Source organism: Dermacentor silvarum, chromosome 8, assembly GCF_013339745.2.
Source record: "Dermacentor silvarum isolate Dsil-2018 chromosome 8, BIME_Dsil_1.4, whole genome shotgun sequence".
Taxonomy (NCBI): domain Eukaryota; kingdom Metazoa; phylum Arthropoda; class Arachnida; order Ixodida; family Ixodidae; genus Dermacentor; species Dermacentor silvarum.
In genome coordinates, this window is record NC_051161.1 from 145,101,434 (window position 1) to 145,125,186 (window position 23,753).

Sequence of the window (23,753 nt, forward strand, 5' to 3'; positions counted from 1 at the left end):
CTCTTTTGTTGTCCCGTTTTGCGCTGTTTCACGCTCAGATACGTACCAAATAGGCCCGCCTACAATCCGTGTTGCGGGCTATTTCTCTGTACACATTCTGTCTAGAGAGGGGCGCTGCCATTTATGCAAATAATCAAATTCTTTCCAGGCCCTAAGCTCCTTAATTATGACGGGTGCATCACTTGATATGGAAAGAATAAGAATCATGCTCACGGTGACGCTTCCAGACCGCCGCAATAGACAAATGGACTCTCTCCTACAGTACTTTTTAGTAGAGGAAATAGTAAGTTACCGTTACTAATATTTTAACGTTGTCTGAAGACAAAACGTGTTTATATAGATGAAGAAAATCAGGTGCATGTAAGATGGGAGTGTTTTAGCTACAAAGCCAAGATTTCGTATGGGGACTTGCCTAGCGCAGGCAAATTCCTGGCTTAAACGAGAGCTTATGCACGACTGTTCAACTTATAGTCTGTTGTTACTAATGTTACTTTATGGGCCGAATATCATACAAGCCGCTGCAGAGTTGTTTCTTTTACGAAAAGTGATTGCAGGTTGTAGTGCATATTTCGCGAAATGCCACACAGGATGCAATCATTATGCAAATGTTATTGACATAAGTTAAAACTTTCAGTTAAGTTGGCAGAAGAGGAAACGTAGCAGGTATTAAAGCATGTGAGCGTAAATAAAAAAGAGAAACAAATAGGTTAGCAGCTTTCATTAAACTCTTAACGTATGTCGTAGTCTATCTGGAGTTTGTTTGAACTGTGCAAGAATGTCATCTCGAAAATTTTAAATCAAGTTTAGAATATATACTCATTAAATATCGGCCAATAAACACGATAGTAGTATTAATGGTGAACAGTCCCAAGTAGTTCTCAGCGAATGAGCCACTGCACTTAATTATTGATAGTGTTCTCATCTGTGCAGCTTATTTTTACGATGTCAAACAATATTTATTATTTGAAGCCCATTTTGTGAACAGTTATTCATCCTAATTTTCCAAATTTCAGTGTTGCAGCTATGCATTGACGTGTAAATTCGGTTTGGATCGAAGATAAGAGAACTTGAAAACAAACTAACTACTGTGGCACCAGTCTTCTCAGAAAATGAAGACTGGGAATACGCGCTGGTTGAAGGACATACAAGGCAATGTTGGGCACAGTCTCATACATGAGATAGGTGGGCATGCCCTCTTATACACTTTGCTGCTCATATCCTCTCATAGATGTGTGAACAGGATTCTTTGCGAGACTGAAAAATCTAGTTCAACATATTCGCATCTATACCACTTCTAAAGTTCGATGTACTTTATTGTGTGGTTGGGATCTGTCTTTATATGCCTTTGCTTCTTTAAAACACATTTAGTAAAGTATTTAGAGGCAGTATCATCAATAAAATAATATTGGGGCTTTGAGTTAGTAAGTATAGCACAAAGCCACGAATGAAATCCCTTCTCTGCTTTGTGCAGCAATACAGCTTTTCATCCTTGGATAAACCTCCCTACTTTTGTGAGTGTTTCTTGCAATGTTTACAACAATGAGTCGGGATTTATTAAGCAGATTCACTTGCGAGTCGGAAAATGTTGTAGCTGGTCAAGTGGCGTGCTTTGAAATGGACGAACTGACTGGCATGTTAGATCCAGTGTAGAGAATAGAGGGCGAAAAAGGATAGAACGTCAGATGATTGTGTCGTTTGGCTGAGAGCGTCGTGCCGGAACGCACTGTTCGACGTTACAATATTATTCAATTAGTCTCAGTGATACGTTGCACTTTGTGCCCTAGGCGGACGAGTTCCTTGTGCTGCATATAAGTGGCCACAAAGGGCTGCAGCGTGGACATTCCGTGTCTTGTGGTGGGGCATCCAGGTGCCCATAGGCGTATTTACCAGGGGATGGGGGGGGGGGGGGGCACTTGCCCCTCCAGTATCAAAAGAGGGGGGCTGAGCTCCCCCTCCTCCATTCACTTTTGATTTGGTCGCTGTCGGCAGGCATAAAATGAAATCAGCTCGCCCAAAAAGGGGTAAATTCTAAAATATTGGAAAGGCCTTGGCCATGCAGTGGACATAGCATATGCTGATGATGTGGACGCTTGGCAGCACATTGGCAAATCCAGCTGAGGCGAACTTTTCTTTCGGCGTAGCAATTATATAATTAACGGGCCTTTATTACGTATTCCGTCTTTGAACAGAAGTGAGCATCGCCTTTCATGCCCCAACGCATAACAGGTTCTGTCGGTGCGAGCCACCTGCGCGACGCTTTCATGCCCTGCGAGCCAGCATTGCAAACGAGGCTACCGCTGCACAGACCTCCTCATAGTAAGTTTGAGCTTGTACCACTTGCATAGGTGTATTTACTAGGGTCGGGGGAAAGGGAGACCATACCTCCTCCCCTTCACTTCTGAAAGCGCGCATTGTCGGCTGCATGCGTGCACTCGAGTGCAGTCAAAATATGGTGCGGTAGGGATGCATCTTTGCTGAAAGGAATCCAGGCGTAGACCAAAGTGAACACAATATTTCAGAATAAGCTGAGGTATGCTGATACAATGCAGGTGTCCTGAGAAATGAAAGGAATTTGAGTGAGTGCCTCTCTCTCTGAAGTTGCTTTTTACCAGGGCAACCACAACAACTTTTAAAACCAAACGGCAGAAATATCCCGATTTACGCATTGTACTTTAATTCATGCATATATAATAGATTTGATTCTATATTTGTCATGAGCCAATAAAGGAAGAAAGAAAAAAGAAGAAAAAGCAGAAGATAAAAAGAGAACAAGAAGACACGATGAGTCGGTGGCAGAAATAAAAAAAGAAAGAAGCTAGAAAATAAGAGCGTCTGAATAAGAATACAATATGAAAGCAGAAGAAGCGCAAAAGTGACCGCGCAGCTACGCGGTCAACGAGAGAAGAGACACGTAGCCGAAGAGAGCAGCTCAGCTACGCTCTGGGACGACGAGGGGCAGAAGAAGCTGGAGGCCGAACAGGAAAGGTGGATCGCGGAGACGGCGGCTATGCAATGGAAGCTGTTCTTCAGCTGCCGCGGCCACAACCCGCGAGCTGAGCGAACGCCCCACCTGAAGCCGCAGCTACAGGCTGACGGCGCCGCTTCTCGGATTCCCTGCGGATACGATCCGCAGCCTAGCGGAGTTGATCGGGCGATCCAGGCGCCTCGGTCACCCCACCTACCTGACCTCCCGACCAGCTCAACAGTGGACCGAACGTCGGACACAGCGACGCCGAGTCCACGACGCATCGGCGGGCCCAACGACGTGTCGTCGGAAGCCGCGACGACGAGGTGACGTGGCTACGCCGGGGGACGCAATGTAAATATTTCGGACTTAACAATTGAAGATAGGTGACAACTTTGGGGAACTTGTAGAATTAACCTGTGCTGTAAATTGTTTGTTTTGAGCTGTTTTCTTTGTCGTTTTTTTTAATTACAAATGTCTGTATTAAACGAGCGACTTGTCCCTGTCTGTCTTTAGTCTACCGTAATTCGTGACAATTTGGCGAACCTGCCAGGATATTCCAGCATTTCCGGCCCTTCTGGTGATAACCGGCCCTGTCACATATTTTTGGTGGTCTGGAGATGGATTGGGACAGCATATTAGCTACCGTTCGAGAGAAAAAAAAACTCAGTAAGGAGCAAGGCCTCAAACTAATTGAGGACGAAATGAACCGCGTCTATGCTGCTCGATCTTTGGAACTTGATACACTTAGGCAAGCATATGAGAAGAGGAGACAGTTCCATGGAAGGAAGACAGAGATTCCAGAGACAGTCAAAAGAATACATAGTAATCATAGTATAACTGAAGAGGGGCCTCGCCGCCGTCCTCCTCTCCTGGCCTTCCCGGTATCCCCAGCGGTCGTCACAATGTCACCGGGGTGCGTCTGGTGATGTCAACCGGGTCGACGATGTCGATTGGTCGAGCAATGACCTACGACTTCGGGTCAGTCTGCTAGCAAGTACGCGCACTCCCTGCTCTTCCTCGCCGTGTTGCTCGCTTGTATGCCCTTGCGAATCGGTAATTATACAGAACGCAACGCAAGTGCCAAATCGCTCGCGTTCCAACACAGGGGTGCTTAGCGGTCTGATTAGCTATGCGAACAGAGTGCGACAATGTTGGCCTTTCAGACGTGCGCGCTACACAGGGTTCATGGCGGCACGCTTCGCATGAGCACGGGCCGGCACGGAAGCAACTGCGGCTAGCAGAGAAGCGCTGAGTCGCGGCTAAGGCCCGTCCACGTTACCGGCACGGTAACTCGCCGCACGCCGTTTGCATTCGCAGGCCGCCGTTCGACAGCGGTTAGGCTCGCGAACGGCGAGATTTCCTCGCCGTAGAGAGGATGAGACCGAGTCTCATTTGTGCGGCAGCCTCACCGCGGCTGATCGCTCGAATGCACCGATATTGTCGCTAGGCCTTTTCCGGTTCCCTTCAAAGCTAAAGGGGACGGTGCTTCGGAATGAATTACCGACGCTCACGAGCCGCACTATTTTCTTATCGTTGTTGTCACTCTTCGCAATAACAGTACACAATGAAGAAATACACGCTGAAATTAGGAGCGCCGTCCGCTGCGATGCGAGCACAGCCGAGCCGGTCGTCCCCCGTCGGTAGCCGTGCGCTGCAGCTGAGCTCGACAAATATCGGAGCTCTCGCTCATGTTGAACGTTTGACAGCGGATATTGTTTTTCATAAAATGTACAATTAATGCATCGATCGCTTTATCTAGCGGAAATAATTTTGCTTGGAACAGAAGCTGCAGCCGATGTTTTCGTCGCTGGCGGGGGAGGCGCGCAGCTTCGCGCGTCGTCGATTGGCCCGTCGATTGGCCCCTCGATCGTGCAGCGGGCGGTGCGCCGGTCGAACTGCCGTATACTTTGGACATCTCTCGCGCGGCAGACGTTCTACGGCACTGGAGGTCGGTTCGCCGTCGGTATATTTGCCGCCAGCGCGGACGTGCCTTAACCGGAAGTGCACAGTGTTTTGAGAAGCGCGTTGGCGACGAGGAATGTCACGTGACATTTGGAGGAGTACATGGCGAGGAGGAGAGACCAGCCGACGAGGAGAGTAGCGAAGGAAAGAGCGAGGGCCGTGTTTCGATAATCAAACTGCGTGTAACTCCGCCATTACGGCACCATTTCGAAAAATTCTCTGGGCTACGTGTTCGTTGTAGACTCGTGCACAACTGCAACACCACAACTAAATTTCGACCTCTGGGTGGTTTACGGGTACTTTAAGAGAACCAACAGTGCTTTTTAATTCATCCATCATTTTTGGGCACACTAGACGCAGTACTCGATGACTCAAGAGCGTTAATTAAGACGCAACTCAACAGCCTCGAAGCGCGAATTGACAGAAGAACGAAGGTCATTCAGCAATATCCTGTGCTATTTTATTTTGTCCAGCCAGCTAGTCTGAAAAACATGGAAGAATACACTACACATTCATTTCGTATATCAAGTCCTTTACAATAGTACAATACTGATTTACTTCATGTACACCAGTGAACTTCATGCGCAAAGAAAATTGAGGCAGAAGGCTGCAACATTATTGAAAATTTGTGTCATGTAACGAGGATGCCGTCACCCGAGGAGGAGGCAACAACGTTATTTTGGTAATTTTGCTTAGTGAGGGGTGGCTACTAGGTGATGCCTTACAGCCACCTCCTCGGCTCTCTGGATGGCCCGAAGCTGAACCTCCAGGTTCGGGTTCATAACTATCGCTTCCCACGCTTCAGGCGAGGGAGCGGCCAGGAGATCTGGTGAGGGGGGGGGGGGGGATCTTCTCTGCTGTCGCAGAGATTAGGATTTAAGGAGGCTGTGGACGCGCATAATGAGCAGTGTGGCTCTGTCAAGTCAAGGTACAAGTGTGCGTATATTTGTGGGTTGGGAAACGAGTGCGTTTCGAGTCGGCGCCAGGTGACTTCTCCCTTGGTGAGCTTGGGATGAGGTGGGGGTTTTGTCCGTCTTGCGATGCGGTAGTATTGGGCAATATCGTGGTATCTGGTCAGTGGCTCGCTGACCAGGTCCCCTGGGTCAGAGAAGGGACCAGCCGCTGGGCTGACGAATCCTCGAGCACAATGGTTTGCCACCTCGTTCCCCGGTTTCCCTGAGTAAGCCGGGACCCATAATTTATTTGGGATGGGTTCTTCTTCTCTATCTTTTTGTTTGGGGGAGAGTAGGGGATGCAGTATTCGTAGCGTGGCTGGGGACACGATTCCACGTGCGAAATTGGATATTGCGGTCTTTGAGTCGCTGATTATAGTTGTAAATCCGGCCGCTGCAGCGAGGGCAATGGCCGCCTCTTGCCTCCGCCGAGTTGAGGGCGCGGACAGAACAGGCCGTCCTTATTGGTGTTGCTCGGGGCGTAAATTTGTTGTTGTCATTGTTGTTGATGATCTTGGGGAGGCTAATCACGCTGATTGCGTACGTGTTATGTGTCATGGCATATTGAGCACCCGAAAATTGCTTTATTACAGATGTTTCAAGCTGTCGCGATGCCATAGATGTTATTTCTAAGCAGTACAGGCACGTTGAGCTGAATCGAATTTATCTCTATACTAGTGAAACCGGCGTTTTCCAGCACAGCACCGCTTTCGCGATTCATGTGACAACCGCACGCACATTTCTTGCTCAGTGGGGTCAGGGTATCTTGTATAAACCTTGAGAAGGTGCCTTTCTTGTAGCCGACGTGCTCAGCAAAGAGAAGGCGACCACCCTAGAAGTAGTACAGAAGAAAAAAGCATATCCTAGCATGAACACTTGCTTCCCGAAGAAGGGAAAAGCTAAACTCCGAAGCTGTTGTTGAACTTATTAAGAACCAGAATAAGAGGAGTCTATGCGCCCAAGAAATGACCATTGAAAGGCGTGCTCTAAATTATGTTAGCTTATATTCAAAACGTTTCGGAGGCAATCATTTGACGCATTGGCAGTGTATAGTCCTAGCTCATTTGCACACTTGTTTTTGTAGCTTCTAGGACACAGTCTGTACTGGTATAATGCTAAAAACGAATGTAACAAGTTCAGAGTCGTAGAAGCTGCCGTTCAAAATCTTTGTTCTTACTTGAAAAAAACGAATACTAGGTGTTATTTTTTTCAGTTGAACCAAATTTTAAAAACTGCCTGTGACCGATAGGAAATTCTAAACCTTCAGCTAAATTACTTCATGTGGGGGCCATTAGTTTTTTGAGAAACGAAAGTGCCTAATTGAATAAATAACATACCTACACTAACTATTTTTTTAAAATTAATTACTTCACGGTACACATTTCAGCCTACGAATTGCAGACGGTGAGTACACAACGCATATGCAATTGAAAAGAATTCTCAAGACTACACCAGTTTAGAGATAATAATTTTCAATGTGTCTGACGAAATGCCACGGCGTACCATTTACTTCGTGATGCAATGCATGAAATAAGGATTCATAAAAAAGTAAGGGCAACAACATTGGATTAGCACAAGTATGACGGCGCATATCTCGAAACTGGTGCAATCGGCATAATTTTTTTAGGTCGATACGTCTTGCGAACTCATTAGTTACAATTCGTAGATTGAATTATGTGCCATAAAGTGAATCCTTACAAAACTATGGTGCGATTATATTAATTATTCAATAAGGTATTTTGAGTTCTCGTAGAAGTAATGGGCCCCTCATCGAATAATTTAGATCAAGGATTAGGACTGCGCTATTTGCGGCAGGAAATGTTTACCAATTTGATGCAGCTATAAAAACGCCCAATCATCATCATCATCATCAACCTATATTTTATGTCCACTGCAGGACGAAGGCCTCTCCCTGCGATCTCCAATTACCCCTGCCTTGCGCTAGCGTATTCCAACTTGCGCCTGCAAATTTCCTAACTTCATCATCCCATCTGGTTTCCTGCCGACCTCGACTGCGCTTCCCGTCTCTTGGTATCCATTCTGTAACCCTAATGGTCCACCGGTTATCCATCCTACGCATTACATGGCCTGCCCAGCTCCATTTCTTTCGTTTAATGTCAACTAGAATATCGGCTATCCCCGTTTGATCTCTGATCCACACCGCTCTCTTCCTGTCTCTTAACGTTAGTTCTAAGATCTTTCTTTCCATCGCTCTTTGTGCGGTCCTTAACTTGTTCTCGAGCTTCTTTGTTAACCTCCAAGTTTCTGCCCCATATGTTAGCACCGGTAGAATGCAATGATTGTACACATAAAAACGCCCAATATATCTGAGTAATTAAGAAGTTTACAGCAGTTATAGGTTATTCGTCCTATGAACAATGAAAGTTGTCTCATGGAAAGACAATTGGAGCTCGAGTAAGCAAATAAATGTTCAACTGCGCTTGTCTCCCTCAAGGTATAGAGGCTTCCATGACCTCTCAGAAGCAAGGACGACCACATGACCCCTTCAGACTCGCAGAAATTGCACAACTTTCGAAGAAGTTATATTTTTACGTCAGAACTGCGTTTTTGTTGTGGTGTCATTTTTATTGCTGTTTACTCAGCAATGGTTAATACGGTATTATGTAGCACAGTGACCACCCTTGCTCAAAATAATCTCAAAATAAACTTCATTTTTTCGTATTCACGTCCATGCTATTGCGAAACAATTTGATCTTATCCATACGTTCAGCATTGTGTGATTATATCCATTGGCTTGTTGCTAACGATGGAATCTCTAATTATATGTTTATTTTGATGTGTCAACTAATTATGTCTGTTCTGCTGCGAACCATTGTAATGGGGCAGCGGTCTATTCATGGTGCCGAATGGCAGCTGGTATCCACCACTACCAGGTCTGTCGAAGTGGAGAAAATAAATATGATTGATTATTGGAAAATGATATTTCCGTACATGTCTCAGATGTTCAATGAATACGTTTTAAAGGCCATTTTTTGACTACACATAGTATAAAGCAGTCGTCATCAGTCTGCTTTTTTTTTCGTGCCTCGAATGAGCTATTTTTGCTACTCATAAGGCAGCCACAATATCACTTAGAACAGATAACGTTTTCCAAGAAGCCTATTTGCTGGGAGCACGTGAAGCTAGTCCCCCATACACCGCTGCAAGTAAAAGGCAACGATGTCCAAGAGTCCAGTGAGCGGTTCGTCCGAAGCCTTGAAAGCATGAATTCATTTGTCTTCGCAATGCCTAAATTTATGAAATACTCACCTTCTTTAATACACGCTTGCATTCGCCCAGGAGCTTCGATCCGTCCTTTGCGGAGCAGAGTACGAAAAAGAGGACAACTGCGTCGAAGTAGCCGTCTGGCAACATATGCATGTCCTCCCCGTGTCCGGTGATCAATTGCTTCATCTCCACCTGAGAACAAGGACGCTTGTTTCGCTCAAGTGCTCCTGCGCTTGCAGAAAGCACGACGCATTCTTAAAGCAACTGAAAGAACACCTTCTTCCAAGATTCCTGTTTTTGTAGAATTTCAGATACACGAAGCAGTAGGCATTTTCAAAATATCTATAGAAAATCTTAAGCTAGAACAAGAGCACCCTCGCACTAAAGCGTACACGAAGAGTTACGCTACTCCGCATAGCACAATTTCTAGCACATAGTTATTAGTAATAGTTGTCAAAGCCGCATTGTCATCGCTCTGTCGAGAGCTTCAGCCAATGGGATAGTAGGGGAGAGAAGGGGATTAGGGCCCTGAGCGTTCTAACAGAAGCGACAGTCATAATGTCCCGTGCGGAATGTCGGAAAGCGCAGAGTGAAAGAGCGAAGGATAGTCATGCGGCATGCATGCAGCTTTCGCAGACACAAGGTGATTGTGGGGCGTGCCATCACTGCACCTTCCTGACCGGCATATGCGCCGGCGGTTTGGGATCACTGCTTCCGAATTTCGTGACGTGGAGCGATGAATAGTGAACTGCCCTATGCCATGAAGCAGTGTTCCATTTGAAGGGCATCACTTTAAGCAAGATCGCTTTTCCACTGTTATTCTCGACATAATACTGATGCCAGGCATAGCTACATTTATACAGTCGTACAAACGTAAAAAAACGCGAGTCTTACGTCGACAAATGGTGAAAGTGAGATAGCAGAGACACTACCTAAATATTCGCCAGATATATAGGGCGCTCAGTCTAATGTAACCGCAAACTTTTGTATTCGAGGGCAAAGCTTGTATTGCAGCGACGGAGTTAAAAATGACGTCGTAAATCTGTAAAACGTATGATGCTTCTGAAAGATAGAAAGGAAAATACAAACGTTCGAGTTTCTCTGAAGGTTTCGCATAAAGGAATCCTCGAAGCTCCTGTTGGGCTCCACTGTCCAGTACTCGACGGGTCGCTGGATGAACTCGAGATTTGGTCCGTAGGCTGCTCCGACTTCCAGGACGCGCAGTGAATCGCGGACACTCGACGATCGTTTTTGCGGAGACATCTCGTTGAGGTGGGACAAGACGGCTTGTCGAATCGTGGCCACTTCTTCATTCATGAAACGCTGCATGATCACGTAGATGAAAGCGAAGAAGTTTTCCTGGAAACGGTGGCTCACGATCAAGAGGGGCATGATTAAAATACCAGCTATACCAATTATGATGTGCAAGGCGTAGTTCAGTATGAGGCGAGACCACTTTTGCTCGACGGGGGCGATCGGTTGCGTTGAAGGCGACATGATTCCCATCAAGAAGTTTTTTTTTCACAATATTCAATTCTGCTAATTTGTTTGTGTTTGTAGAGTATTTCCAGCGGTCGTTGCGTTCGCTTTCTTTATAGTACCAGAAGGGATTTGTCGTTCCGTGTAAACTCTGACGCAAGATCCGTCACCTTTACAGGCATGGGGCTTGGCATGAAGGCGCTCTACACTGCAGTCCAGACTTCAAAAGCTGTGTAATCTCGGCCTCTGCGGGAAATCTTGTCGGTCACATAAAAGCGATGGAGGCTGTTTTGTACTCGCTGCTTGTCCTCTGCACCAACAGAGCAAATTGCAAAAAATAACGTAAGACGAACTATTTTAAAAATTATGTGCAGTAAACAAAATTCAAGGGAACAAAGCCATTATTTGAGCCCAGCTCGTTTTCTGGAAAGAAAAACTGATGTGGTATTTCATTGCACTTCATGTTCCGCCCTTTGTGCGTTTCGCCAGTCGTTCTCGCGAGGTCGGACGACAATTTTCCTGGTATTGACCGCTCGGCACGACGAGTGGAAGTTCTAGATATGGAAGAACGAATATTGATACAAACTACTGTCCCTGGACAACCTATTAACACAGAATAATATTACTAATAACTATGTTATTATTATATCAATCAATCAATCATTTTATTTCAGCATCAATGGAAATCAATGACACTTGGTGGGTACAGACAAAAAGCCATTTATCAGGCTTGACAGGGTCTGTACCCCCGGGCTTGTCAAACAAGGCACATGATTATACAATACAGAAGTACAAAGGAACCAATCTGTATATTATAAGGAAGATAAGTTTTCACTGAACGGTCATAAATGCGCTAGTAAGGTCGGAAATTCTAAAGGAACTGATAATGCCATCTTTATACAAATACAAACAAGACACGCGAGCACGTTACATGTGAAGGTCTGAATTATTAAGTAGCATAGGTAACTGGTATTTTAACATTTGTGCGCCGTAATTTGTTCGTATTCTAGGCACCCTCCAGACTTCGCGTACCCTCAGGGTGCGCACATGCTCAGCTTTTCATGCGGCGGATAGTTTATGTTTTCATAGTTATGTTAGCATGTGCGTACACTCAGGGTGCGCACATGCTCAGCTTGTCTTAACCCAGACAATTCTGTAAAAAACCTGTCGTTGTTTTTCGTAGCCAATGTATAGCGTTTACGTAACATTGAACGGTAAACCTCATTCACTGGTAATAGATTGAGAGCCTTGAAAATTGGTTCCGTGTGTGCGTCGTATGCAGCATTAACGATATTTCTAAGTGCTTTCTTTTGAAGTTTGTGTAGTTTTTCAGTGTTAGTTTTGGTGGTCGTGCCCCAAACAAAGTAACAGTACGATAGGTTTGACAAAAATAGCGATTTGTAAATTAACAACTTTATGTTCTGGGGCAGGATGTAGCGAAATTTGCATAAGATGCCTACAGTTTTTGAAAGTTTATTTAAGGTTGCATTTAATTTATCTGTCCACGTCACGTGTTCTTCAAAAATGACGCCAAGGCTTCTAGCTACGCGTGAAAGCTCTATAGTTGATGACCCTAATTTTAAGTTGTCGGTGATATTCAGCCTTTTATTCTGAGGGCGAAATAATGCTGCATTTGTCTTTGCCGCATTTAAGTTCAATAAATTGGCAACACTCCGTGTGTGGATTTTTCTTAGTACTGCGTTGCCTTTTTCTATGAGTTTTGAAGGGTCATGGCCTGTAATAAGAATACTTGTGTCGTCCGCGTAAATGATAAACTTAGTGTTAGCACAAGTATTTACGATGTCATTTATGTACAAGTTGAAGTGTAAAGGGCGCAAAATACTGCCTTGAGGCACACCAGCAGTAACTGGCTTGAATTCGGATACAAAGTCGTTAACAGTGACTTGCTGCCGACGGTGATGAAAGTAAGAAGTGATAAGTTTTAGGAAAGTACCCCTAAAGCCATAATGTTGCAATTTCTCAAACAAGGAATGGTGATTAATTGAGTCAATGCTTTTGAGTAGTCAATGAAAATGCCTAGTGTACATAATGATCTTCAAATGACTGCAAGATAAAGTCCTTTTTCCTCAGAAGAGCCGTTTCAGTTGAACAACCCTTCCGGAAGCCACTACTGGCAAGGCGTAATAATGTCATGCTTCGTAGTGAAACTCGACATGCGTTGATATATCAATTTTTCAATGCATTTCGAAAAAACGGAAATTATTGAAATAGGCCTAAAGTTAGATAAATTAGTGATATCACCACCCTTGTATATAACGGTTACTTTTGACATCTGAAGTTGTTTAGGGAAAATACCAACAACAAACATTAGGTTAATCACATGCTCTAGAATTGGCGCGATAGTATCGATAACATATTTTACAGGTTGTATCTGTAAGTCATCAACGTCGGTACACATACTGTTTCTCAGTGACATGACAGAACTTACAATTTCATGCACGGTAGTGGGAAACAAGAATGCACTTTCCTGTATTGGCGTTCTTAAGTACTGGATTCATTTGGGATCGTGCTTACTTTTTACTAATGATGTGAAATAGTCGTTGAAAGAGTTCGCTAATCGTGTATCTGTTAATGTGTCGCCTTTTAATTGATAAAGTGGATTTTTCTTGGGGGTCACCGTGGAGCGCGTTGTTCAAACGCTTCCACACAAGGTGTGGCCTTTTAAGTACCTCGGGAGAAAAAAGATTACTGAGGTAGGTCTGCTTTGCTCCACGGAGCTGTTTGTTGAGTTTATTCCGGAAACGCTTAAAGGCAAGCAGGTCTGTTAGAGCTCTTGTTTTCATAAAAGTTTGGTACAGTTTGTCTTTTTCTTTCATACTCTTTAGGTGTTCCCACGTGACCCATGGTTTACGGGCTTTCCGAGCTCGCTTTCGTAATTTACGTGGAAAACATTGGTCATATACCACCTTGAAAACTTTTATGAACTCAATATAGGCTTTCTCTGGTTCAACAGTTTCTAATACTTTGATCCAGTCGGTGAGACGCAAATGAGAGCGAAAACGTTCCAGAGTGTAAGAATTTATCTGCCTGTAAGTTTTGGTAGACGGGTGCTGTAACGTGTTGGAGGGCTTCATATATTCCGATAGAAGATAAATCGGTAAGTGATCGCTCACGTGAGAAATGATAACACCGACACTGAGATGCTCGGAGGGAATATTGGTAATCAAGACGTCTAGTAGTGTCGAAGAAGTTGGTTGTACTCGTGTAGGTAGACTTATTGCGTTAATATAATTGTTCGCATCCAAGATTCTACAAAATTCTTGATTATTTCTTGATTGTTGCAAGCAGTCGATGTTTATGTCACCTCCCAGAATGACAGTGACACCATCATCATTGAAATAGCTAAAGTACCTCTCTAAAAATGTAAAGAAATTCGAAACACTCGCGTGGGGCGGACGATACATCACGGTGTACACTTTAACGTCATTTCTGACGGTGAGCACTTCATAATCTGAAGTGATTTTGGAAAATTCTTCCACAATAACAACACTCGAACTATTTTTTACTAACAGCATGACACCGCCTCCTTTTCTTAAGCTACGGTTTAGAAAGAAAGAAGTATATCCTGGAATTTTCAGCACTTCTGGAGCATCACGGTACCATGTCTCGGTAAACATCAGAATATCAAATTGAAAATCCATGCGCAATAATAAGCATTGTATTTCTTGCTCGTTATTTCTAGCGGACTGGGTGTTAATATGCAGTACAGAGGATGAATATTTGTTACGTGATAACCTGCGAATTTCTGAAACTGACAACAGGCGGTTTTCCATGTTCACTTATTGAAATGATTTACACGTGCTTGCTTACTCTATCTTATCTAGGTCACTGAGCTTCGTGACGCGAAGCACACGTGACGACTCATTTTTCCTTGCAAAGATTTTGCCTTCTTTCTTCCAGCAGAAACGCCAGTTCTTCTCATTTTTCTTGGCTACTGTTTTTCCAAGTAGCACTTTCAATGTGGGGCAAAGATGCCCATTTATATAGATAGGCTGGCGATCCTGGTGTCCGATGTCGGCAGTGGTTACGCGTTTTTTTCGTGCCTTTTCAAGCAGGGCATTCCGTTTTGATCGGTTATGGAACTGGACAACAATGTTATGTCTTGAGGCGTCCCGTGTTGGTAGACGGTGGCAAACTTCAATGTCACTTTCTGATACCGGTTCGTCCACTGCATTGCCAATAGCTGCAAGCACGCTCTCCAGTTTTTTGTTCTGTGTCGTAGGAACACCCTTAATCTCGATGTTCTTATTTCAAGAGTATTGTTCTAGTCGGGTGATTCTAAGTTCGTTCTCAGTCACTTTGTCTCTTAGCAGCGCGCATTCACTCGCGAGGGAGCTGTTGGCTGCCTTCAGTTCGGCGTTTTCAGTTTCAACTTTTTTCATTTGGTTTGCCATGTTTTCAAAAACTTTATTCATGAAATCAAGAGATGCCTTGATCTCGCGATGCTCTTTACGCAGTTCCCTCTCGAGTGACTGCCGCATTTCAGTCAAGTCATTACTTAGCTCCTTCACAAGTTTGCCCACTTCAGTACGGGATAAGCTCATGGCAAAGGACAGCACAGTGCACTTTTGATGGCAGCAGCAGCAACAGTGAAAAATTAATGCACTAATAAATCGCGTTTACAAGAGAATTTCAGACTTGCGATCAGTAGAAGGATGATTGTGAGCGACGTTGCAAGCCTGCTGCCGCTGCTGCCAAATGGACGGTGCCAGTCGATGGTCCTGTGGAAATACTGATGGTCCCTGGCGGCACAGTCGCCTTCCGGAGTGACGTCACAGACTATTAAGACCGTCGCCGTCCCCCAGGAAAAAACGAGTCATGTTGCCACCAACTTCTTCACGCACGTATCGGCACTGGTGGTATCTGCGATCAGTAGAAGGGTGATTGTGAGCGACGTTGCAAGCCTGCTGCCGCTGCTGCCAAATGGACGGTGCCAGCCGATGGTCCTGTAGAAATACTGATGGTCCCTGGCGGCACAGTCACCTTCCGGAGTGACGTCACAGACTAGTAAGGCCGTCGCCGTCCCCCAGTAAAAAACGAGTGATGTTGCCACCAACTTCTTCACGCACGTATCAGACGTAAAACACCCGGCTTGTAATCTGAAGGTGTAAGTTTGAATCCTCCTCCAGTCCTCTACATCTCATGCACGGAGTGGCGCCTGACACCGGCAAAAGAAATATATTGCCGAGAGCTAGTGCGGCTGTACTAATCCAGGTGCAACCAAATTATGAAGGCCCACTAAGCTTCAATAAGGTCACTCCCTCATCAGAACAGGAATTGGCCTCTCTGGTGCAGTATTTGGCGACCACCTCCCTCATGTCTCATACAATTAACCCATGGCCCTCATTTCCCAGCGGCTGCGGAGCCCCTGACCAAGGCGGCGGTCAGACCTGAGACGCGGCAGAGGATGGTAAGAATCTCTGGGTCCGGACAGGCCGCCACTGGAAACTGAACCTGGAAACGCTCAACACGTGCGCCCTATGGTGTGAGGTTAGCTTAGCAGGGCTATTTGAAAAATTATCAGGTATTGCCTGGGATATTATTACCCTTAGTGAGGTTAGAACCGCTGAGGATTATACAGTGCTGACTAATGGCCACGTCCTCTGCTACAGAGGTCTTCGATATAAGAGAGAAGTCAGCGTAGGATTTCTAGTCCATAAGGACATAGCGGGTAGCATTAATTAATTCTACAGCATTAATGAGAGGGTAGCAGCCATTGTAATAAAGCTGAATAGGAGGTACTGAGTGCAGGTAGTACAAGCCTATGCCCCAAACTCCACTGACGATGATGAAGAAATAGAACAGTTTTATGAAGATGTTGAGTTAGCAATGAGAAACGTGCAAACTCAGTATACGGCAGTCATGGGCGACGTCAATGCAAAAGTGGGGAAAAAGCAGGTTGGTGAGCAAGCAATTAGCAACAACGGCATCGATTCTAGGAATGCAAGAGGAGAGATGTTGGTAGAATTCGCGGAAAAGAATAGGCTCCGAATAATGAATACATTCTTCAGGAAGCGCAGCAACAGGAAGTGGACCTGTAAAAGCCCTAACGGAGATACAAGGAATGAAACAGATTTCATACTCTGCCGATCCCAGCATAGTGCAGGATGTAGAAATGTTCGGTAGGGTAAAGTGCAATCACCATAGGTTAGTGAGGCCTAGAATTTCTCTCAATTTGAAGAGAGAAAGAATAAAATTAGTAAAGAAGAAACATGCGAACCTAGACGCAGCAAGAGTAAAAGCAGACCAATTGAGGCTAGTGCTCGCAAGCAAATATGCAGCTTTAGAAGAGGCAGACGACGAAACATAGAGGTAATGAATGAAACCGTGACTACGCTGATCTCAGAAGCAGCAATTGAAGTTAGAGGTAAGGCACCAAGGCAACCAGTAGGTAAGCTCTCCCAAGTAACAAAGGACCTAAGAAAGAAACGGCAAAACATAAATGTTTCAAACTCGAGAGATCAGATAAAATTCGCTGAACTGTCTAAACTGATCAACAAGAAGAAAGTAAGGGATATCCAAAATTATAACGTGGTAAAGACTGAGGAAGCAGTATGGACGCAGCATGAAATCGGTGAGAAGAAAACTTGGCATAGGACAAGGCAAAATGCTTGCACTGAAAGATAAGCAGGGTAATATCATCAGCAATTTCGTCGATGACATAGTAAAAGCAGCGGAAGAATTCTAAACTGACTTGTACAGTACCCAGAGCAGCCAAGACACTTTCATTCGAAGGAGTGATGAACAGGATACAGAGGTCCCTTCTATAACTATCGATCAAGTTAGAAGGACATTGAAAGACATGAACAGGGGAAAAGCTGATGGAAAAGATGGAATATCAGTCGATTTAATCAAAGATGGAAAAGATATCACACTTGAAAAGCTTGCGGCCCTTTATACGCAATGCCTCACGACTTCAAGTGTACCAGAAAGCTGGAAGAATGCCAACATTATACTCATCCATAAGAAGGCAGACGTTAAAGAATTGAAGAATTATATACCCATTAGCTTGCTCTCAGTATTGTATAAAATATTCACCAAGATAATTTCTAATAGAATCAGGGCAACACTTGACTCCAGCCAACCAAGAGAATAATTCAGCCAGAATGGGGACGAATTATAACAAATGATGGAGGACCTCAACCTATAAGGTGTAAGAGTCGGGTTGAAGATCAATATGCAGAAGACCAAAATAATGTTCAATAGCCTGGCAAGGAAACAAGAATTCAGGATCGCCAGTCAGCCTCTAGAGTCTGTAAAGCAGTACGTTTATCTAGGTCAATTACTCACAGGCGACCCTGATCATGAGAAAGAAATTTACAGAAGAATAAAATTGGGTTGGAGTGCTTACCGCAGGCATTGCCAAATCCTGACAGGGAGCTTACCACTGTCGTTGAAAAGAAAAGTGCACAATGATTGCATTTTACCGGTGCTTACATATGGGGCAGAAACTTGGAGGTTAACAAAGGTGATCAAGAACAACTTAAGAACCACACAAAGAGTGATGGAACGAAAAATGTTAGGCCTAACATTAGGAGCCAGGAAGATAGCGGCGTGGATCATAGAACAAGCAGGGATAGTCGATATTCTAGTTGACATTAAGCGGGGAAAAAATGGGACTGGACTGGCCATGTAATGCGTAGGATTGATAACCGGTGGACCATTAGAGTTACAGAATGGATACCAAGAGAAGAGAAGTGCTGTCAAGGACGGCAGAAAACTCGGTGAGGTGATGAAGTTAGGAAATTTGCAGGCGCAAGTTGGAATCAGCAAATGCAAGACAGGGGTAATTGGAGATCACAGGGAGAGGCCTTCCTCCTGCAGTGGAAATAAATATAGGCTGATGATGATGATGATGATCTTTATGTCTGCATCATGTACAAATATAAACACGGCAGGACGATCCAAGCCTGAATAGTTTATCGGACTGTACTTGGCAGCAGGTATACCTGAAGCACTCAGAGAAACACTAAAAGAGTTTGGACTGTTGCTGAAAAATTTATTGTCGTTTTTTTCGGTAATATGTCCATTATTGGAAAAGAAAATGAGTGTCGAAGTTTCATTTCCTCCGTTTCCCACCGGAACCACCGGAACCGCAGCGGTAGGTGAATGTGATGTCACATATTCAAAGTATTTGTTTTCGTATTTGAGTCTTTGTAGCTCACTAAAGTTCCTGAAGTTTGATCAATTGAGTGTATGGCTCTTTTGAAACACAACGTAGTCTGGCTTTACCTAAAAAAAGGAACTAAGTTCGAGCTGACACCCTCCAAATTCGTGACGTCACGGCGATCTTGTGCGAGAACCTCAAGCTTGTCTTTCCACCAATCTTTCGTTTTTGCATCTTTCCTGGCTTTCCCAGGCTCTTCTCACTATAATGGGGCTTCTAATGTGATAGCAACTAAGGCGGACTTTCCTCCCAATGGATGTATTACCGCTTGGTCTAAGAACGTGGGACGATCCTGAATGTTACCACTTTTCTTTACAGCATTATAGGCTGATTTCATCCATTTTGTAGGTGCCTAACTGAAAGCTAGAGGTGTATTGAGAATGCGCCAGCGCGTCACATTGTTCTCAATTTCGAAGTTACTTAAGATAATCGAGGCATGGAAACATCAATGCGATATGCGATAGTGTGCAATGACACACACGCGCGCAGTCATCGACACGTCAATGTCATCACAATCTAACAATAAAGTAACAGGCCTTCGCGGCACACGCAGAACAGTCACAGCGTAAGCTGGTTGAACGGCGCAAGAGTAGCTCCAATTTCGGCACCACGAACAACAAGGTCTTCGCGGCAAAGTGTTTTCGCCTCGATTTTGACGAAAACGATCTGAACTGTCCGCCTGGCGACGTCGAGCCGCGGTCTTAATGCTCTCTGCACAACAGTCTGCTGAGCCGGATGATGCCTGGTTGTAGCCGCGCACGTAGCTCTACGATTCGCTTCTTGAGCAGCGGTTCGTACCTTGCGTGGAGACGCCATAACGTGTACCGAAGAGGTACCCAGAATACGTGGAGCTCATCTAACATCGGGATAGCTTTGATTGTGCGCCTCCTCTGAATGGCATCGCGTTTGAATTGCATTTCGTCGCACGCGGCGCTTGCAGGCACGTTAACTAAATGGCTCCAGCATACTGTCGGAGGCTTGGGTCGTCCGCGCCTGGGCGTCTGCCTAGGCGCGCCAGCGCAGAGGCGCAGCGCGCGTACAAAGGGAATATTTCTTCTCCCTGATAGCAAGCGCTTGCGTGGCTCATTGGTAAATTATCCGACTCCCACGCAGCGAGCCTGGCCTCGATCCCGGCGGAGAGCGGGTACTTTTTTCGAATTTCCCGCGATAGCGACTACGGGGCGGCGGTGGAGGCAACATCGCGACTAGAAACAGCTATTGGAATGAGCCCATATAACAGCCTACGCTGTAAAAGAAACAAACTATATTCCGTTGTTGTACTCACCGAAGCTTCAATCTCATTATGGCGCACGCCTTAATGGAGATACTCCGGATTAATTTCGGCCACTTGGGAGTCTTTAAAGTGCACCAAATGTACGGCAGACGGGAGTTTTTCATTTCGACTCGATCGAACTGTGGTTGCCACAATGCCAAAGCTACTAAGCAACCAGGCCGGGTATCTCAATCTAAGTAAGCTGTCAACACTTAGAGAGGTAGCGGTGCTAAGTTCTATCCCCGTTTCTTTTTTGATATTGCAGAACCGTAATTTACTTATACACTTCAAGCCATTTTTTTCTTTAGTGGCCCTTTATTAATACTTTACTAAATTACAAAAAAGGTGAATTGCAATAAGATTTCACAACGTGAGAATTAAAAATACAAAATTGACAAAGCCATGCAGTTAGGAATTACAACGCAGAAATAAGAAAATAGTTCCGAGAGTCCGCGCAAATATTACCTTATGTTTTCTCGTACAAAGTGTTTCAGTGAGCATTTAGAATTAATGAAATGATGCTTGGCCGAAAGTGGAGTACATGGGAGCGTAATCACTTGATAAGATGCCTTAGGGGATAAAGCATCAAAGGCTAGAAAATGCTCGGTTATGACTTAACTAGCGCACCGGGATATGATGGACAACGACATCAATAAATCGGAAGTGTCTGCATACAACAGTGTGACTGAAAAAGGCATCAAAAGAAGGATTAAAACAACAAAATGTTAAGGTAGTAAAAGAATAGGATCAGGTGAGCAGCAAATGAAGGCCCGACAGTTGTTGTGTAACAACACACTAACAAGTTCGAAGAATGCAGGTATGGCGCAATATATGAAGTTCTTTTCTGCTACATTGGATTTTATGTACGACAGACAAGCCATTCTATCAATGAGAGAGTATTTAGCGTAAAAGGTCGTTAAGTGGGGGCCCACCTTCTAATATTCCGTGGCCCTGTCGCAATTGTAAATTTTATGACTGCATAGAGTTTTGTTCAGACATAAAAGAGAAGAAGCGCGTATTATGGTCGAGGATATGCATATCCATAATTATGGAAGTGCATGCGTCAGCCCGCCTTCGTTTATTTTACATAAGTATGAAGCAAGGTCTATCTATATCGGTCACGAAGGTTTGAATGAATAGCATGCAATAACTTATTGCTAAAGACATCATGCAGTGCTCCACGATTGAAGCGTGACTAGGTGTAGTAGCACTGAAACAAAAAATCCTGAATGCAAAAAATTGTCCAGAAACGTTTATTTAGAGAACTTACAAACAAAGTAACAATTAAATTTCAGGCAATTTGGCGTCCGAACAAGCCCCGAATGCATTTGTTTTAAATTTACAAATTCTTAGTAGGCTATTGGTTACCCCTGCAGACCACTGCTTATAGCACAAGAGAAAGCCGGCCTGTGCATGCTTGTGTTAAGATTTTATGCGGTGCAGAATGGCATTGCTTATTTAAGTGAGGCGTATTAGTCGGAGTACTTTAATTTCTGGGCCCGTTTTAGGACATGGCGTGTGCTTCACTTCAAATTTCGGCTGAGCTAGCGCATTACATTTATTGGCAAAGGAAACTGGGAAATAGTTTTAAGCGCAAAAACACAGACACAAAAGAGCACATGAGACACAGACGAGCGCAAACTACCAACAAGGTTTATTGACCACCACATGTGTTTATACTATGTCCCGCATTACCGCTGCACATGCGCAGAGTTCCTTCTAAGAAAGGACAGCTCTTTATCGGACAGGTCTACAGAAGGAGTGCTGATAAAGGCTGAGCCTAATGCAGATATCTTTTGAGCTTCTATTATCTCACGGGTGAGTCTATGGTCACTTCTGCGGACAACAGCACACTTTTCAAAAAGAGGTCTACATTACAGGAACTACAGTGCATCGCCAACCAACCATCACGTGCCGTTTTCTTTACGTTTAGCGCGTGCTCTTTCAACCGTTCATTTAAACATCTCCCAGTCTGCCCTATGTATTGCTTGCCACATGTTAGCGGGATACTGTAGACTACACTAGTAGTACAGTGAACAAAAGGGTCTTTGTGCTGCTTATTGCAGCCTCTTTGATTACGACCGTACTTCTGATTGCAGAATTTAATGAGCTTTTGTAGTGCCGAAAACACAACTTTAACTTTCGAGCGGCCTGCAATCTTTTTGATGTTATGTGACAGCCCATGAATGTCGACGACTTTTAATATGATGCGCATGACACCGACACTTGCGTCCTGGTCTGCGTCTGATCTGCGTGACATCCGCACTGAACAACAGCGTGATTACTCCTTGCGTGTTCTCATCGATCGCCTTAATTGTGGACAATAGGAGCCCACTCTGCATATGTTCGTACTCCACGTCAATTTTCTGTACCATCGCAGCTTACGCCCCAAAGGACCAGAATATTTACTCGTTGTGCCACGCCACCTCCGGACCTCAGTTCTTGATCACTTCCATGACGCTCCTTTTGCAGGCCACCTCGGCGTTTCGCCTACCTACGACCTCGTACGGCGCCGCTTCTACTGGCCAGACCTGCACACCGCTCGGTGCTCCACTACATTGCAGCCTGTGCGCTATACCAGCGCCGCACAAAACCTGCTGTGCTGCTTGCTAGATGCCTTCACTCTATCGATGTGTCCTCAGAACCTTTCTCTCGCATCGGTCTCGATCTTCTCAGGCCTTTTCTGACGTCGAAATCTGGCAATAAGTGGGTCATTGTCACGACTGCCTACGTGACCCGTTACGCTTTCACGTCAGCTTTGCCCACCAGCTGTGCAACTGAGGTGGCGGATTTCCTTTTACATGATGTCATCCTAAATCACGGTGCAAACTGTCAACTGCTCACTGATCGCGGCCGCACCTTCCTGTTCTGCGTCATTGTAGACTTACTTCGTTCCTGTTCTGCCGAGCACAAGCTTTCCACCCGCAGACAAACAGACTCGCGGAGCGGCTCAATCGCACGTTTAGAGAAATTCTGTCGATGTACGTTTCTGACGACGACAGTGATTGGAACAACGCGTTACCCTTCGTGACTTTCGCTTACAATTTGTTTCATCACGAGACCACTGGGTTTTCACACTTTTACCTTCGGTTCGGCCGCCCCCCTACCACCCTACTACGAACATCGCCAGATGACAGATGCTTGACAAACGCGTATGCTCCTGAAGACGTCTTTTCCATGGACAGCGAAGTTGAGTTGCCAGAATAGAGGAACTTGACCGGTTCGCGTACCTGACGCACAGTCCCGCAGGAATGCTGGGCTTGTCAGCCGTCCCATAATCCCGCGTCGAATCGTAACGCCTCTCAGATTTTTCAGTGCCCCGCTTATGGGCGCGGGCGCTGCCTAAACTCCTAAACTCAGGGTTCATTGCTGGGATTTTAACCATTTAATGACGAGGCATATAAAAACCGAGAAGAACTGTTTTTTTTTGCTATCTAAATCTGCAAAACGCATCAAGAATACGCATAATCAACAAAAAATATTTTGCGGAATTTTTTTCAGCAATAGGTGTAACACCCCAGGCAGGAAAATGGAAGTGGCCTCCACCCAAAGCCACCTAAGGCTTCGTATTTAATTAGTATAGACAGCTCTTATCATATGTGAACCATAGGTGTGCATTTAATTTACTTTACATCAGATGTGGGACACCAACGAAGCTGGGTATCTTGCATATTAGCCTGTCTCCTCTGACCTTACTTTCAA

The 23,753-nt window shown here is 44.9% G+C and overlaps 1 protein-coding gene across 1 annotated transcript in view; it reads right to left on the reverse strand.

The window, feature by feature from the left end:
* Positions 1-5,407: 5,407 nt before the first annotated feature.
* Positions 5,408-23,753, reverse strand: part of LOC125947735 (putative methyltransferase-like protein 7A) — a 79,129-nt gene continuing 60,783 nt past the window's right edge. Inside the window, exons 4-5 of the mRNA XM_049672996.1 lie at positions 6,622-6,715; positions 5,408-5,412 (exon numbers count right to left, since the gene is read on the reverse strand). Of these exons, the coding sequence (XP_049528953.1) occupies positions 5,408-5,412; positions 6,622-6,715 (99 nt within the window). The remainder of the gene's footprint in view (positions 5,413-6,621; positions 6,716-23,753) is intronic.